We start from the raw sequence: 17,394 nt of genomic DNA, 5'->3' as shown, positions 1-17,394 counted from the left end.
GTGCCTCATTCAGGTTTGTGATAACTGATGGGAATAATAATCAGCATTAATCGTCTGGTTTGGTTCCAGAAATTCATAATAAACAATACCGGACAATCTTCTTGGGGTGAAGGCCATCTCTAGGGGTCGGTTCTGGTGTTTCATCTTTATATAACCATTGGCGTTTGCGAACAGGATTATTGTAAAGGACCTATTTTTCATCACCAGTAGCGATACAGTTCAAACAACTTTCATTTTCAAGCCGTTGCAGCACACGTTGTTCTCACACATTCACTCTCTGCTGAAGGTTGGTGACGGAAAGCTTATGCGGAACCCATTTTCCCAGCTTTGAAATCTTTTCCAACTGAACCAGGTGCCTGTGAACTGTTCCATGCGATGAATTTAACCTCTGAGCTGTCATATCGACTGTGAAATTTGGCTCAGCTCCTCCACGTCGCAGTTACCACTTCGGAATTTTTAAAATCACTTTTGCGCAGTCCTTACACTCACGGTATCCTCTCCGTGAACAGTGTTTTTCTGCAGCAGCAGTTGTTGCAATTTTACAAATTTTATATAAAAAAAAAAACAAAATATGCGTTTTATACGCGTTCGAAGATTTCATTTTATTTTTAACAACACGTGCTTCCATCCGCGACTAAAATCACTTGTTGAATGCACAATATATCAAAGAAAATATAAATAGTCCCGTTATATTCCACGAATAATTTATGCAAAAATCGTACAAAAGTGAAATTATGGGAAAAATACGCACGAACTTACTGGCCTGATATATTTTATAAAAAAATCATGGTTTTCACTTTCACAATCCCCACATTAGTAGCGGCTTAAAAGATGTTATGAATAGGTCATCTTTTCTGGAAGACAGATTCATTTAAATATAGGGTTTTTCCAAAAGTAGATCTAGGTGTTAGCAGTGAATAATTTTTTTACCCGGTATCCTTTTTTTATGTCATCTTTGATATGTGTCATGAAGACAGATGTACTATATAATTTTGGACGATAGAACAACGAGTTAAAATTATTGAATCTTATTATGAAAATGGTCGATCTTTAAGAACAACGAATTTTTTAGTGGAAATAATCGTCTGAATGCATCGACAATTCAAAAGTTGGTGGAAAAATTTCAAAAACCTGGTACTGTCGAGGATAGAAAAAGGTCTGACAGACCAAAAACCGGACGTTCTGTTGAGAATCGTTGGTCCTTCCACCAGAAACCGGTCCCAGTTCGCTGACAACAGCGGTGCAGTCAACATCGCTCCGCGCGTGAAAGCTGTTTTAAAAGTGTGTTAGGATTTTGCAGTGTCGTCCAAGGTCAAAACCTTGTTGATCATCTTTTTCGATTCTCGAGGCATCGTCCACAAGGCCTGCACCTCTGCATTGGTCAAGATGGGGGTTCCGGTGCGTCCCCACCCTCCCTACAGACCAGACCTGTCCCCTTCGGACTTCTTCTTGTTCCCGCGCCTTAAAAGAAAGCTGAAGGGGAGGCGTTTCGACTCCATCGAGGCGATCTAAAAAACTGTGACAGCCGAATTAAACGCGATTCCGGCGGATGAGTTTAAAAAATGTTTCCTGCAGTGGAAGGACCGCTACCAGCGGTGTATTGACGCTCAAGGGTACTATTTTGAAGAATATTAGTTGTATAAGCCAAAAGGTTTAATAAAACTGCTTAAAAAAATAAGGCTCATTGCTTTTCAATCAAACCCTGTATTCTCTTTATACCACCCGCCGGAACGACTCTAGTTTTACCCGACATTCTTTTGTTCCTATGCTATTTTTTCAGTGATCCAATCCTATTTCTATATCCGCGATGGGATCACTTTTCGATTTTGGTAGCAAAATGATGTCTCTAGGTATCTTAGGTGTCATAGCGCGTTCTTACGAGAATATCCGTCGAAAAAGTTAGACAGCTGTCAATAGAAAAATAGTATGGTATAAGATGCCCATACTGACATTGAATAAATTTTTTTACCCAAATATTGAACGAGTGATGTCTACAATAAGCGCTCGAAACTATTTGGAGACTTCTTTGAGTGTTTGTTCTTATATTAATATTTATTAGAGTAAATGTAGTAATATCAAAATTTTGGTGCTATTGTGATTTTTATTTGTTCTTTGTCTTTTACTTTTATTTTTATACATTCTGTACTTTGTTTCTTTCATTTTACAGACACCTCCACCACAGTCGACTGCACCATCAGTTCGGAAAGTAAGGGCCAAGAGTGTTTGGACAATGTTTGCCAGCGTTTAAATCTGCAAGAACCAGAATTTTTCGGTTTACGTTATGTGGTCAAGGGTAAAGAGGATGAATTGAAATGGATCGATTTGGAACGTTCACTCAGCAGACAGTTGGAGAAATATGCGGCGAGTACGAAAATATATCTGCGTGTACGTCACTATGTCGATCCATCACGTCGCGATGATTTGACACGCTACTATTACTTTCTGCAATTGAAGAGTGACATTTATGAGGGGAAAATTATCTGTGACATACGTACCGCCATACTATTAGCGCTCTACTGTCGACAGGCCGAGTATGATAGTCATCAGAATGACAAACAGACAAAGGATTATCTGAAAAAGTCACTCGTGTTGCCGAAGAATTTACAAGGTATGCAGGCGAGGACTTGATATAAATTATTTGAATAAGTAGATATGGGCTAAATTAATTTTAGAGATGTCAGAAAAGACTGGTCTATCCCCCTGAGCTTTTATTTCAGCTGTAGAGTACAGGAGTCTTTTGTTATGCTGTTATGTTATGTTGTGTTGCATTATTTATTTTTTATTTTATTGCTTTACCTAATTTTTTGTTTTGTGTGAACGTTATAATAACTTGTTTTGTTATGTTATGTCATATCGGGTTATGTAATGTTATGTTACGTTATGTTAGTTTGTCATGTACATAGGTTTTATTAATTTATTTACATGATTCGAATTAACTTTGTTTATTTTATGTTTTGCTATGTTCTGTTTGCTATTTTATGCTATGTTATGCCATGTTATGCTATGTTATGCTATGGTATGATATGCTATGTTATGTCATGTTATGCTAGGCTGTGATATGCTATGTTATGTCATGTTATGCTATGTTCTGTTATGCTATTTTATGCTATGTTATGCCATGTTATGTTATGCTATGATATGCTATGTTATGCTATGTTATGTCATGTTATGCTACGCTATGATATGCTATGTTATGCCATGTTATGTTATGCTATGATATGCTATGTTATGTCATGTTATGCTATGTTATGTCATGTTATGTTAAGCTATGATATGCTATGTTATGTCATGTTATGCTATGTTATGTTATGCTAAATTGTGGTCTAAGTCTCGCTCTTGGCCTGCGAATGGAATACCATGTCTCCTCCGTAACCGGCATAAGCTTTTATGGGAAGCTTTTCACACATTTTCAAATTGGGCATCGAACCCAAAACCAATCGAATTGTAGTTGTTGACCTAACGGAGAAGGTTGATGGGATTTAGATTGGAGCACTGCCCCAGGCTGTCGAAGAAAGGAGCACCCAGTGATTGTATCGTCTGGCTGCCAAACCCTGCCATTTACAGAGAAAGTGCTCAACAGTCTGCTTTTCAAAAAGGTTCCCACAGCTTCTGCAATCGAGATTAAATGGTAAATCCAGCTTTTCTGCGTGTGTGCCGATCTCCAAGCGGGGCTGCGAGTTTGGAAATTGAATGCCGTGGAAATCGCAAGACTTTCTGCGCCCTGCGTCTGTTGTAATGGGGCCAAAGGGTTTTCGAAATAGCACACAAAGAAATTGGCCTCCACCTTTTCTGCGCTTTTCTGACAAATAAGCTGTGCAATTTTCCTTTAACAACAGTCAGGTCGATGACCTCTGCCGGGAGACCACTGAGACGAATTCTGTAGAACCTTTCCTGGCAAGCTTATCAGCAATTTCATATTCCTTCTATGTTCCTATGTCCTGGAACTGAGAAATTTTACCTGCGCATAACTAACTCGTCAAAAAAAAAACAGTAAATTTCTCTCCTCTTTCAGGTCTCGCTAACGATGACAACCTGCTCGACAGTCTGATTATGGAAGTGCTACAACAGAACGCAGGCATTCAGCACCTCCAGCAATCCCAGGCCGAGGAGATGTACATACAGTGCTGCCAGCAACTAGATGGTTATGGCGAAGAGCGCTTCCAAGCAAAAGACACGCTGGGCAACGACCTGCTGCTCGGTCTGGCTATCAATGGCATGGTTGTGGTGGCGGACAACGGCCGTCAATACTTCCCGTGGAAGGAGTCACAAACGGTTTCCATTGACAAACGCACCATCAAAATCGAGCAAAACAAAGCGGACGGCTCGATTGTGGGTTCATTCATTTTTCCTGACGCTGATACTGCGCGCTACTTTTGGAAGCTATGCATTACGCAGCATACGTTTTTCAAGCGCTACATAGACGAGGGCTCTGCGTCATCTGTGGGTGATGCGGAGAGCGCAAATGGCAATTCGTTGAGCGTTGGCGGTGGTGTTGGCATGACTGGTGTTAATAGTAGTGTGCTCACCGGCGGCATGGATGCTTATGGCTATGGCGATTTCAATGATTCTCGTGAAGATTTGCTACTCGAGCAGCAACAACGTGCCATTTACAATCCCAATGCGATTACCAGTGGTGGCGGTGGCGGTGGCGCACTTACAGCCATTAATCCAGAATTCATGTCTGCGCCAGCTTTACATCATGGTTTACTCGCCTCCACACATGCCTCAAATGCGTTAATGTCATCGAATATTTCGCTGGCTGCCAGCCATCAGTCCGGAGGAGGTGGGGGCGGCGGCGCTCCAAATGGTGGTATGCATTCGCATAGCGTGGGTGCTATAGCGCCCAGTTGGTTGGCGAAGGTGAGTCATGCTTTTTGCGCTATTGCGGTAAATTTAAAATAAATACAATATTTACCTGTTGTCTTTTATTGTAGGAATATGGCCATGATTATGCCTCGACGCAACATCTGTCGAACAGCATGTTGGACACGCGCCTCCAGCAGAGCAGTTCTTGCTTGGATCTAAGCAATAACAATGGCAATAATATCGGCGGTGGCAACACTTTCCAAAGCAGTAGCAATAACATTGTGCATGGCCATCTGGGCGGCAGCGTAACGAACAATAGCAGCAGCGTCGCCTTGCACAGTGTTGACGCACACGAGCACGAACGACTGAAAGCAATGTTGCCCACTTATCGGCCTGCGCCCGACTACGAGACCGCAGTTCAATTGAAATATCGCACACCCTCCAGCGAATTGCATCATCCGCAAATGAACAATTATGCTAACTACCAGCCGCAATTAGCGTCGAGCGCTTCTGCTGTAGCCATGGGTGCGACGCCTACCGCCAGTGGAGCTATCTATTACGCGGGTTCACAGCCTGATGTGCATAATGCAGCAGCAATTTATGGTGACGGTGTATTACTCAGTCAATTAGCGCCGCATCGTTACCCAGATGTCGCGCAACCAGCGGCCGCAATGCATGCCCAACATCATCATCTAACCGCTGCCGGCGTGACAATGGCGCCGGGTGGGCACAGCAACAGCACTAGCGGCGGCGGCGGTGCATACATCGACTTGGGACATCGTCTGCAAATGGTGCGTAGCAAACCACCACCTCCTTATCCCGTCAATCGCTTGAACTCTTCGTCCACACCTGACCTGGCGGTGGCCTCGCATCGGCCGCTGATGGGCTATCGCGCCTATGTGTCTGGTTCTTCACCTGATTTGGTGTCGAACCGTAATTTTATTAATTCACATTATCCATATGGCAGTACTGTGGGCGGTAGCGTTAGCGCGGCACAAGCGGCCGGCGGTGTAACTGCTACAAATCATGCATTAATACATACTCATCCCTCTTACATGGGTGGTGGTCATATGGGTCATTCGCAACCTTATCTGCCGCACGGCACTTTCGAAAATTTGAATATGATCGAGGAACAACCATCGATATTGTCGCAGCTGCGGCAGGACTGTCTCTTTTTGCCGCATAATACACACAGCTACAATGAACAAAATTCACCAACTCTAAATAGCAATGCCAACAACAACGTTTACCGTCCAACGCCACCACAAGTGCAACCGCAACCGCAGCAGCCCCCTCTACCGCAGCCGCCACAATTGCAAGCACATCAGCAACAACAACTGCAGCCAAATGCTGCTGCTGCATCACTGCAGCGTAACACTTTAAACGGTTCTGTCGAGCCGATTTACGAGAATGTGCCACATGCGCGTTATGTTGCTGCCGAGTCGACAGTGCAACGCAATATGGAGCAGCGTTCGTCAGGATCTTCGGCAACCAGTGAAGCTATGCGCAATCGCACAGCTTCAATACAATCGGCGCCAGGTGGCATGCACGCGCAGCCGCAACAGCAAATGCCTCCGGTGCCTGCTGTGCGACATCATCATCATCACCAACATCAGCAGCAGCAGCAGCAACAACAGCAGCAGCAGCAACAACAACAAGCGCTTCAACAGCAACAGCAGCAAGCGCTTTTGCAGCAACAGCAGGCGCAAGTGCAAGCACAGCTACAACAGGCTGAGGCTGAGGCGGCGGTTAATGCCGCGCTCAATATGCATAAATATGCTGAACGTGCGGCCAGCACTGAGCTGCAGTTCTTAGAACCTACGCCGCCGCAACGTGCAGTGCGCGCTGCCTCTGCGGCACCAGCCGTTGGCCATAATAGTAGCAACAGTCAACAGCCAATGATGCAAACGCCGCCGCCAAGGCAACATCATCACGCCCACAAGGCGCAACTTATGCAGAGTGCATCATCCGCCTCTTCTGTGGACGTCGCTACAGCGGCGACACCAACGCCAGCATCAGCTGGTGGTACCGTTATGCGCGCACATACAACGCCACCCACGCATGATGACACAACGGACTCAGTGCTGCTCGCAGCGCAACATCAATTTAGTGCCATGAACATATCTTCAATTTCAAGTAACGCTTCGGCATCGGCCACGGCCACCATGCACCATTCGTCATCACATCATCAACACCATCATAACCGTTCGCATAATTCATCGTTGCTGGACACTACTACCAACTCCAGTAACACCACAAACAGCTCCAACACAACGAATTCTTCCAACACTACCGGCAAGGAGGGTAAACGCAAAAAAATATGGAATATTTTGGGACGTAGCAAAACGCCGGATAAACAGAAATCGGCAACACTCGGACGCGAAAAGGCCTCATCATCGAATGCGGCAAAGACGGCGGCGAAGATTAAACTCGCTCAGGACGATTTGAATTTGATGCATCGTTGGTCGACGGGTGTGCCGCGACTGCAGCCAATTTCCGGACAATACTCAAAGGACAAATTGGTGAGTAAAGGAGGTTTGTTTTATTATATCAGGCGTATGGTTTGTTAGGAAATATTCGAAAGTACATAAAAGATAACAGTTTGAAAGCAATTTGAGCAAATTCGAGAGAATTAATGTTAGGACTAAAAGCAAATATTTTCCCGAAGTGGTTAAAATTATTAAACTCACGACAGTTGCCTGAATGTTACCGGAACGACTCAGATTTATATCTGAAAAAAAGTTGGTCACTTCAGCAGAATCCCCCAAATATGTATGACGAATGTTTAAAGCTGTTACAACAACAACTACAACTGAGTTCTCGAGTATCTGCCTCTGACTGTATATGAACTCAGTTCGAACCAAAGTGTAAATCCTGCCGGTTGCGATAGTTGAGTTTGCATCTGTGTTTATATTGGTTATTGATCTTGAGGTTTTGGGTTTGTTAACAACTGGTGCGGGCTTGCTGGTGTACTAAGGGGTTGCTAGACCGCGACACCAAACCTCAAATTGAACCTGACGGTCGCGTATCTACATCCGAAAAATGTGTCAGCGTGTTCAGCCAATTTATATACAGATATCAGATAAGCCCACAAGGAGGAAAGGGAGAGGTGAGAGATGAGGGAATAATAATATTGTAAGAGCATAAAGCACTCCCTGAAATTTTTGGAATATGCTGCTGGACTGACAGTCCTTAGCAAGGTAGAAAACGGCGTTGTCTTAGAAAGGTAGACGCTAGTGCCTGTGTGAATAAGGACGTAACCTCTCTACACTAACGGGTTCAAGTTGAATTGCGGTGTTCGGATAGATTTATATTCCGAGGGCCTTCCGTTGCGGGACGTGTCATCGACGTGAAAGTCGCCATTTATGAACTTTGCAAACCATTGCAAACCATTTTAAATTATTACATTTTTCCTTTTCTTATCTTGCAGTGCCCCATACTCACTGAGAAACTGAACGATCCGCAACTCTTCATCGAATTCGAAAGTATACCGAAGCGACGTGAATTGGCACGATACGACTGCGCACTGATGGAAGAGAATGCAATGAAAAATTCCGATCCGAATTTTTTGCCATACGACGACAATCGTGTGTGTATAACGCCAACGATGGAGAATCGAACGGGCTATGTTAATGCGTCGCGCATATCGGTAAGGGAGTGAATTTAAGATTATGAAAAAAAAACTATAGCTCTCAAGTGATACAGTTGATAATAGGTCTGTTCATGAAGCAAATAATTTGTAAAAATTGTTACAAACTATCAAGTTTTGGTGTTCATGTATCCAAAAAACTTGGGAAGTAGGGAAAAGTGAGAGAGTAAAATGACATTTTGAGGAGTTGCAAGTTTTTACTGGATACATTTTAACTTTTAAGAACTCGCAAGTGAGAAAAACAGCTGATTGCAAAATAAAAATAAATACGAATTAATTTTTTTTTTTTTTCAAAATTCTAAATGTAAATAAAAATGTAGATTAAAATGGGAATGTATTATAAGTAAATGCTTTTTAGATAAAATTTATAAAGTTTATCTGTAGTCATATATCAAATATGAATCGGACAATGGTATAGAGGTATGTACATACATATGGGATGTACTTCTGAATCAAAGCAGACTGGCAGTCATCGTTGCTGCAGTTTTCGAAATACTAATCGAAAGCATTGAATGTATCTTTTATGTTTTATGCTTGCAAGAAAGAAAGCCCTGATTGCCACAACAATACTAGAACAGTACTGTCATCTGATGATGAAATGGAACAAATAATTGTGGAAAAAAAACATGTTATTTTGTATTTTTTTTGCTTTGTTGTTTATTTTTAATATAATGCAAGGCAGCCCATTCGAAAAAAAATTAAAAAATTTTTGAATTTCCCGCAATAATTTAATCAGTTGTTCGTTGCAAATCGTTACTGGTTTTGCGTTCATGTAGTTTTTTAATATTTTTCTCTTTTCTTACTGGCAAGCTACTGGGTAATTTTTATACGAACAGGTCTAATGTTTCACAAAAAGGTTCAAATGGGCTACACAACTGCATATCCAGAAGTTTTGATTAAAAAGTTTGATGAGAATTCTTTTAAATTTGTTACATTTTTGTGGATTTTGTACAAAGTTTGAAAGTTTGATTTTTAAGGTTTTTTTGTAATATTTTTATGAAAAATTAACACAATTTAGCTGAAAAATAGTGCGAACAATGTAAAAAGATAAAAGGACTTAATAATGTTAGCAAGAGTGTACAGAAACATGGGTCGCTCCGCTAACGTAGAACCGACTGTCGTGGGAGTCAGCTAAACAAGGAACTGATCTACTTGAACTTACCAACTGGCTGACAGACCTTACGTAATATTTTTCGAGTGACTTCTCGACCCCATAAATGAGGTAATTTGAGATCCACTCTCATGCGTTGCCGATAAATAGCTCGAGTTAACGTTTGTTGTTGTAATAAATTAATATAAAAGATTAACCATATATATTTGAGTATTGATGATCTGAGATATGTACTTCGGAACAACTCGAGTTACCTCGTTAGATTAATACAACTGCTTTCTCGGACCTCTCGAACGTATTCAACATAAGTATGTACGTACTTACCAGCGACCCCTTCACATGTGACTCTAAAAGTCTAGTACGATAAGTTGAAAATTGAAAATTCGTAAAGAAAAAAATCGCACAAAAAAATTCAGGAATTTTGTGTTCAAACAATTTTTTTTTATGAAATAAAAAAACGTGCCTCCAATTTGTTTCTATATTTAAAAATAATGAAGCCTTTAAGTATTTTATTTCATTTCTCGTTCTTACAACTTTGACACACCAAAGCACTTTTAGCTTTGTGGATGTAAAATCCTGAAAATATTTTCGGCAATGGAGGCAATATGAGTAAAATTTTGACATTTTAAGGTTTCGACTTTGATTTTCGATTTCTTGTATGGTTCCCGGTTCAAATCTTCTTTCTGAGCCAATATCTGATCACTACCGTTGTTGTTGTTGTAGCAGCATAAACATTCCCCATACATATGTATGTATTTGGGGAATGCTGCTGAAGTGACAGTCCTTGGCCGGATATAAATCCGGGTCGTTCCGGTAACGTAGAACCGACTGTCGCGGGAACATTTGGATCACTACCGTCGAAATAGGTTGTTTCAAGAACACTCTGTTAGTTGATCTGATAAATCACTACAACAACAGCAGTAGTAATAATAAGAATCTACAACTATAAAAAACACATGACTTAGACAAAGCGTTTCAGTTGTTACCCTGGCATAATTTCGTTCTGGACACTAAGGCAGGTTCAACTTCGACTTATCTAGAATTGATTGCGCCATACTCAATACATGTCCGGGTTGCGAAGGTTTCCCGCACGACATTAACCACCTCTTCGCATGTCAACCTAACCCTCCACTAGGCACTCGGGTCTGGTCAGACCTCTTCGACTTTGGGCGTGAATTTAAAACATAACGACTTGAACTTCGAGGCAGCTTCCTAAAATTTAATTTTCTATCGATTTATGGATATAAGCTTTTAAAAAGGATCCTCGAACAGGACGGAAAAGGGCCAGACCCGGGTGCCCAATCGAAGGTTTTTAAAAAAAGTTGTCTAACGGAGGGTTAAACCTACTCATCTCACGCCTCTCTCTCTCTCTTTAAATGCATCTTTGCCGAAATTGCCCGTTTTTTGGGACTACCGTTAGATGAGATTGACGACGAGGACAGATCTGTAAGCTACGACAACAATAAAATGGGGTTCCACATCGACACTCAGCTCTGCTCTACTGAAGCGGATTGGATTGACAGCTGTTCTCACGACAATCGGACGTAGAACCCTACGTTACCGGAATGACCCGGATTTATATCCCGTCATGCAGTCCAGCAGCATTCTTCTAACGTTTAGTGGAATATTTATGTTGTTACAACAACAACAAGGACAAAAGTATGGTCCAAAGAAGCATGACTTCAAATTAAAATATACAAATAACTAAAAAAAAATATTTTAATAATAAATTTTATTCCGTATTTTGTTACATAAAGCTCAATTGCATTACTGAAAAACTGCATGAGACTTCAAGAGGACTTAACAAGATTAGATGCTTGGTGTGATGATAACTTGTTCTTCAGTAGACGCAAAATTGCGATTGATTTCGATTATAAGTGGGCACTACCACGCTCATAAAAATGTATGAAAAGAAAAAATTCGGGGGTCATATTTACATCGAACATATAGACTTTATGATTGCCAAGTCTAGATCTATGCTCGGCATCTACATTTTTTGTCGCCTCCGGAAAGCAGATAATTTTTTCATGAGCAGCTTTTTCATGGAGCTCTCTCCCTAATTGATCTTTCGTGCCGGTGGTTTGGAACCTGTGCACTTCCGAATCGTAGCCACACACTAACCCTCTCGGCTACAATGACCGTCACAAAAAAAAATGATTGCATTCTAAATTTTTATTTCAAATTATTGTATTCTAAATTTTTCATTCTTAAATACTTTAACCTTTGTATAAAACTCATTTTTGTAAAACACAAATTCAATAAATTCTACTTTTTCCAACTCTTTTCAGGCTACAGTTGGCACCAAACAACGCTTCTACATAATTGCTCAGTCCCCGCAGGAGGAGTTGACTACACGCATTTTCTGGCAGTGTGTCTGGGAAGCGGATGTGTATTTGATTGTACAGCTGTCGGAGGGCTTGAATTATATGCCACCGAATAGCAATCAGCGGCTAGAGTTTGGACAAGTAAGTCTCGCTTAAATATAAAGGGTCTTGCAAAAGTGACGTCTAGATGTCAGTGAATAATTATTCCTAGACGGTACCTGTTTTTTGTATGTCATCTTTAGCATTTGTGAAGTAAACAAAGTAAACAGATAGAACAACGCGCTAAAATTATTGAAACTTATTATGAAAATCGTCGATCTTTAAGAATAATGTATCGCAAAATTCGTGATTTTTTTTTGGTCGAAATTTAGTCCGAATGAGTCGACAATTCAAAGTGGTGAAAAAATGTCAAAAAGCTGGTTCTGTCAAGGATGAAAAAAGGATTGGTAGATCTGGAAAAAACTGGAAGTTCTGTTGAGAATTTTTCTGCTGTAGCGCAAAGTGTTGCTGAACAACCTTAAACATAGATATGTCGACGTTCTCAACCATTATGTATTCATGAATCGACTGTTTGTTTGGCCGATTTTACCTGGGGATTCACTGGTGTACATTTAAATGATGTCATTTTTTACATACGATTGTGAAGAGCTTTTGAAAGAGATTTGGAAAAAAGTGAAACCTGAAAGAATCTAAATTTTTACATGTTTTATACGAGGTGTGTTCAAAAAATAAGGTGAATTTTCATTTTTCTCAAAAAATATTTATTTATTCATCAATTGCTATTTTATCTCCTTCAAAGTAGTTGCCCGCAGATATAGTACTCTTGTGCCAGCGTTTTTTTCCAATCTTCGAAGCAGTTCTGATATGCATTTTTTGTTATGTCCTTGAGCTTTCTCAGCGATTCGGTTTTTACCTCCTCAATCGTTGCAAAATGCCATCCTTTCATGGGTCTGTTCAATCTTGGAAACAGGTGAATACGGTGGCTAAGGCATGATAACGGCGTTGTTGCAAAACCCATTAATATTTTTTCCACAATTCCGGATGTTTTTTCGTATTGCTTCACGCAAACGGCGCATAACTTGAATGCAATACTCTATATTTACCGTTCGTCCTTGTAGTAAGAACGACTGATGCACCACGCCATGGTAATCAAAGAAAACAGTGAGCAAAACTTTGAACATTTGATCGAACTTGGCGTGCTTTTTTTGGTCTTGGATCTCCTGGACTCTTCCATCGGGACGATTGGGTTTTGGTTTGGATGTCATAGCCATATACCTATGATTCGTCACCAGTTACGACCCTTTTAAGCAAATTTGGATCATCGATGGTCATTCAATAATTCCTGAGTGTTGCTAATGCAACGTTGGTTTTGGTCAAATTTTGGAACGGACTTCGGTGCAACACGCTTCATGCCCTAAATTTCGGAAAAGATTACATGGCATGAGCCTACCGATATGCCGACATCCTCAGCAACTTCTTTGATCCATTTTTTTCGGTAGCAGAAAATCGCCGAATACGCAAAACACTTGTCTTATGTATTTATGCCTCTCACAAACAAACTAAAGATGCAATATTGCTAAAACCGTGAACATATCATCGAGGCGACTGAACCAACATAAAAAATTACAATAATCGAAAGTCACATGTACGTACCCCGCGAAATTTGAAAATTCACTTAACACACCTTGTATTATAATAAAAAAACCGGTCGAAGTCCAAACGCTGTGAGTCGTTACGTGAAACTAGATGCCTTCTATGGTAAGAACTAAAAAGGAAAAAATTAGAGAAATGGTAAATGTTGTAGCCAGAAAACAGCCGTTCGAAGAGCTATTCTAAAAGCGCTATAAAATTACATAAAAAAACACCTTTGAATTAATTTCGCAAATAACGCCGCCTTGATTTTGCAAGTGATCGCATGGCTTGGAGTTCTGTTACAAATAACGATCCGGGTGAATGAAAACTTTTAGTATTTACTGACGAAAAGCAGTTCAAACTGGATGGTTACAATTAATATTTCCATGACTTAAGAAAGGAGGAAGAGCACTTGGGTCGACATCACAACTGTGAAGGTGGTCTTAAGGTATGGGGAGCAATATCGTACTATGGAGCTTTTGAATTGAAAATTGTAGACTGCAAAAAGACGGAAAACAGCTATAAAACTCTGTTAGAATCATCTTTTCCCGAGATCCGTGAAACATTTGGACCTATTAGTTGGATTTTTCAGAAGAATTTGTACAAATCCATTCATCAACGTATTTACGCAGTAATTTATAATATAAACAAGGTGGCAGCAAAACTACTTAGCTTTAAAAATATTTGCTATTATTTTTTCTTAGTGACTCTATTCAAGTGAACCAATAAATTAAGCAAAATATTACAACTGCTGAAAATTTATTGCTGCGAAATACCGTTAGATGGAATAATATTTTAATGCAAAGTACAGCCTACACATGAATTACAAGGATGCTTCAATAAGTACCCGTGTTTGATGACAGAGGGCATTCCTTAGGGAAGTTGGTGTTAGCATCGTTGCCATCTATCAAATGACGGCAAAACAAATTTCACACTGATTGATAAGTTCGTTTGGATTTGGCAGCTATTCGAGTGATACGTATTTCGTGATTTTCGCTAAGATGGAAAAAGAGCTGTACCGTTCGGTAATTCGCTTTTTGTTTTTGATGGGAACAGATGCGAAGAGGTAAAAACAAAGTTGGACGCTGTCATGGAGACGCTTCGCCAAATTTAAACGTCGGCGAACATCCGGTTTTGATGAGGAGTGACTAGGACGGCCGGCAGGCGTGGTTACCGAGGAGATCAGTTAAAAAGTTCACGACATGATTCTAGCTGATCGACGAACGAAAGTGCGCTAAGTAACAGAGGTCGTAGGTGGGTTGACCGGAACGGCAATTAATATTTTACATAATAAGTGGGCGATGAAAAAATTGCCGCCCCGATGGGTGCCGCATTGCTCACAAGCAACAACAAGCTGATGCAGCTGTTAACTTCGAAGCAGTGTTTGAAGCAATTTAAGCGAGATCTGAAGGAATTTTTGAATCGAGTTGTAACCGTTGATGAAACCCGGGCTCATCACAATCAAAAGAATGGATTTCTTCCGGTGAATCTGCTTCAAAGAAGACGAAAACAGTCATATCGGCCGGAAAAGTAATGGCGACGATTTTTTGCGATGCGAACGATGTCAAAGAAAGAACGATCACTGAATAAAACTACCGTGAGTTATTGGACCGCTTTCACAAAAAATTGGCGAACAGAAAGCTGCTGTTTCACCAAGATTACGCACCAGCACATCATCCGGAGTTGTCACCACCAAACTGCGTGAGTTGCGTTATGAATTGCTGCCGCACCCCCGTATTCAACCGATCTGGCGCCCTGCGAATTTTTCTTGTTCCCTAACATGAAGAAATGGCTCACGGGAAAAAAATTTAGTTCAAACGAGGAAGTCATCGCCGACACAAAGGCATATTTTGGAGAGTTCGACAAATCCTATTTTTCGGAGGGGTTAAAAAATAGCCGGAGCGTTTGGAGAAGTGTATTTTTCCAAAAAAAAAAAAAACGCCGCTTTAGTGCTACTAGAGGGGTGTCAGACTTACACATCAACCATTTCACTATCTTTCTAAAAGGGGTCTATTTTGAAAAATAAAATAAAATATTTTTTGAAAAAATGTTGCCATCATTTCCAACAAGGGTACTTATTGAACCCTCTCTCGGATCAGAAACCCTTGTGTTCCTGGATCAAATACGGTTGCTTTAATAAACATTTTATTTCATAAAAATTATTGCCTCTAAATGAAGTGAACCGGCCTGTATAGGCGCGCATTATGAAAGACCCTTTTGTTCATTGCTTTTTGACTTCTTTTACCTAATTCTTTCGCTACTCTTCTCCTCTCTCATTGACAGTTCCAAGTGTATCAGGAATTCTCACAAACCACAGATCGTTGCATTACCAGCAAGCTGCGCCTATTTCACATACAATCGCGTCGCTATCGTTCCGTTTGGCACTTGAACTACACCAATTGGGGTGAACAGAATTGTCCGCGTGAGGTGAATCATTTTTTGGATTTTCTCGAAGAGTTAAATTCCGTGCGCATGGCTTCGATCAATGAAGTGCCACCGGGACACAATACGAACCCGCCAGTGTTGATACATTGCCTTGAGGGTGGTGGTCGCTCGGGCGTTACATTGACCGCTGATTTGCTACTCTATACGCTGGATCATAATGAGGTGAGTTGCAAGTGCAGTCTTTCATGATTTTTTATTTGTATTTATCTGTTATGCTTTCTTGCACTCTATCTCTATGCAGGATTTGGATATACCACGCGTTATTGGTCAATTGCGTCATCAGCGTGATAGCATCATACCGTCCCTAGCCCAGTATAAATTCATTTATAGTTTACTCATAACCTATCTAAAGCGTACGCGTTTGATTTGAACGCCAACTGTGTGGTTGACTTCAAATGCAAATGACTCCCCCCACTCGTGTGGCCATTATTATTATGAAATTTATGCAATTCTAAATTGCAATAGTTTTAAAAGAAAAAGCATAAAATCGAAAATATTAAACGAGTCGCAATTTTTAAAATTTTACATTTAAGCACGTTAAGTTAAGGAAACGATATTTATAATTTATACAAAACAAATGTAAGCAAAAAAAGAGATGAAAAATGAATAAAATGAAAAAAAACAAAACACGATGCAGTGAACGAACAACTAAACGTATGCGATAAACTAAGAATTAAGTAGCATTGTAAAGAATACATTTTTATTACATACTTACATACATATTAGATATGGTGCTTCCATCTAAACAAAAAGTGACTGACCGGTAACTCTCGATACCCCAAAACTCATACTGATGATGTCAATTCCCAGCCTGTTTGAGTGGCAGTTTTTCGGTGCACTGAATAAACTGGGGTTCAACGTCCAGATTTGCGGCCAAACTTAATCACAGTCAAACTGGCGCTGAAAAACTAGCCACTAATGTTAAGGGGGGAGCCTGCTTTAGAGGCCTCAAAAAATTGATTTTTTCGTGGTTTTTTTGGGAAGGAAAGAAATATTCGATTGAAACGAAACGTACAGGTTTTATTGTTATATATTTCAACAGTCTTCTCAAATTTTTTCATTAAAATAAAATTTATTTTAGCATAGTATTGCTTCCAGTTAAACCAAGAAAATTAAAGTGAGAAATTCAACAATTTTTCACTAATTAATAATATAATTATAAAAAAAAAAAATCATTTTTTTGGAAAAACAAATTCACTTTAGATTGTTTAAAAAGTGGGTTAATCATAACTTTCTTAAGGGGGGAGCCTGGTTTATAAGGTAAAAAAATCATTTTTTTTTTCGTTTTAAGCGATTCCTAATATATTTCAGAATATTCACACAAAGTTACAGAGCCTAATTCTCAATATTTCCGTAGATACAAAGCCAAAGGTAGGCGAGCGTTAGGTAGTTACGCTGTGACCGGACAGCTATAATACAAGCTTTAT

At 40.3% G+C, this 17,394-nt stretch overlaps 1 protein-coding gene across 1 annotated transcript in view; it reads left to right on the top strand.

Annotated features, from left to right (window-relative positions):
* The window catches only part of LOC129247754 (tyrosine-protein phosphatase non-receptor type 14), a 35,902-nt gene extending 18,873 nt beyond the window's left edge, over positions 1-17,029 (top strand). The window contains exons 2-8 of the mRNA XM_054887040.1: positions 2,168-2,608; positions 4,013-4,860; positions 4,935-7,328; positions 8,237-8,455; positions 11,855-12,031; positions 15,806-16,129; positions 16,209-17,029. Of these exons, the coding sequence (XP_054743015.1) occupies positions 2,168-2,608; positions 4,013-4,860; positions 4,935-7,328; positions 8,237-8,455; positions 11,855-12,031; positions 15,806-16,129; positions 16,209-16,337 (4,532 nt within the window). The 3' untranslated portion in view covers positions 16,338-17,029. The remainder of the gene's footprint in view (positions 1-2,167; positions 2,609-4,012; positions 4,861-4,934; positions 7,329-8,236; positions 8,456-11,854; positions 12,032-15,805; positions 16,130-16,208) is intronic.
* Positions 17,030-17,394: the final 365 nt, after the last annotated feature.

The sequence above is a fragment of the Anastrepha obliqua genome, chromosome 5 (assembly GCF_027943255.1).
Source record: "Anastrepha obliqua isolate idAnaObli1 chromosome 5, idAnaObli1_1.0, whole genome shotgun sequence".
In the NCBI taxonomy this organism is placed as follows: domain Eukaryota; kingdom Metazoa; phylum Arthropoda; class Insecta; order Diptera; family Tephritidae; genus Anastrepha; species Anastrepha obliqua.
Note: the sequence above shows the minus strand (reverse complement) of the source record. Positions and strands in the feature narration are given on the sequence as shown.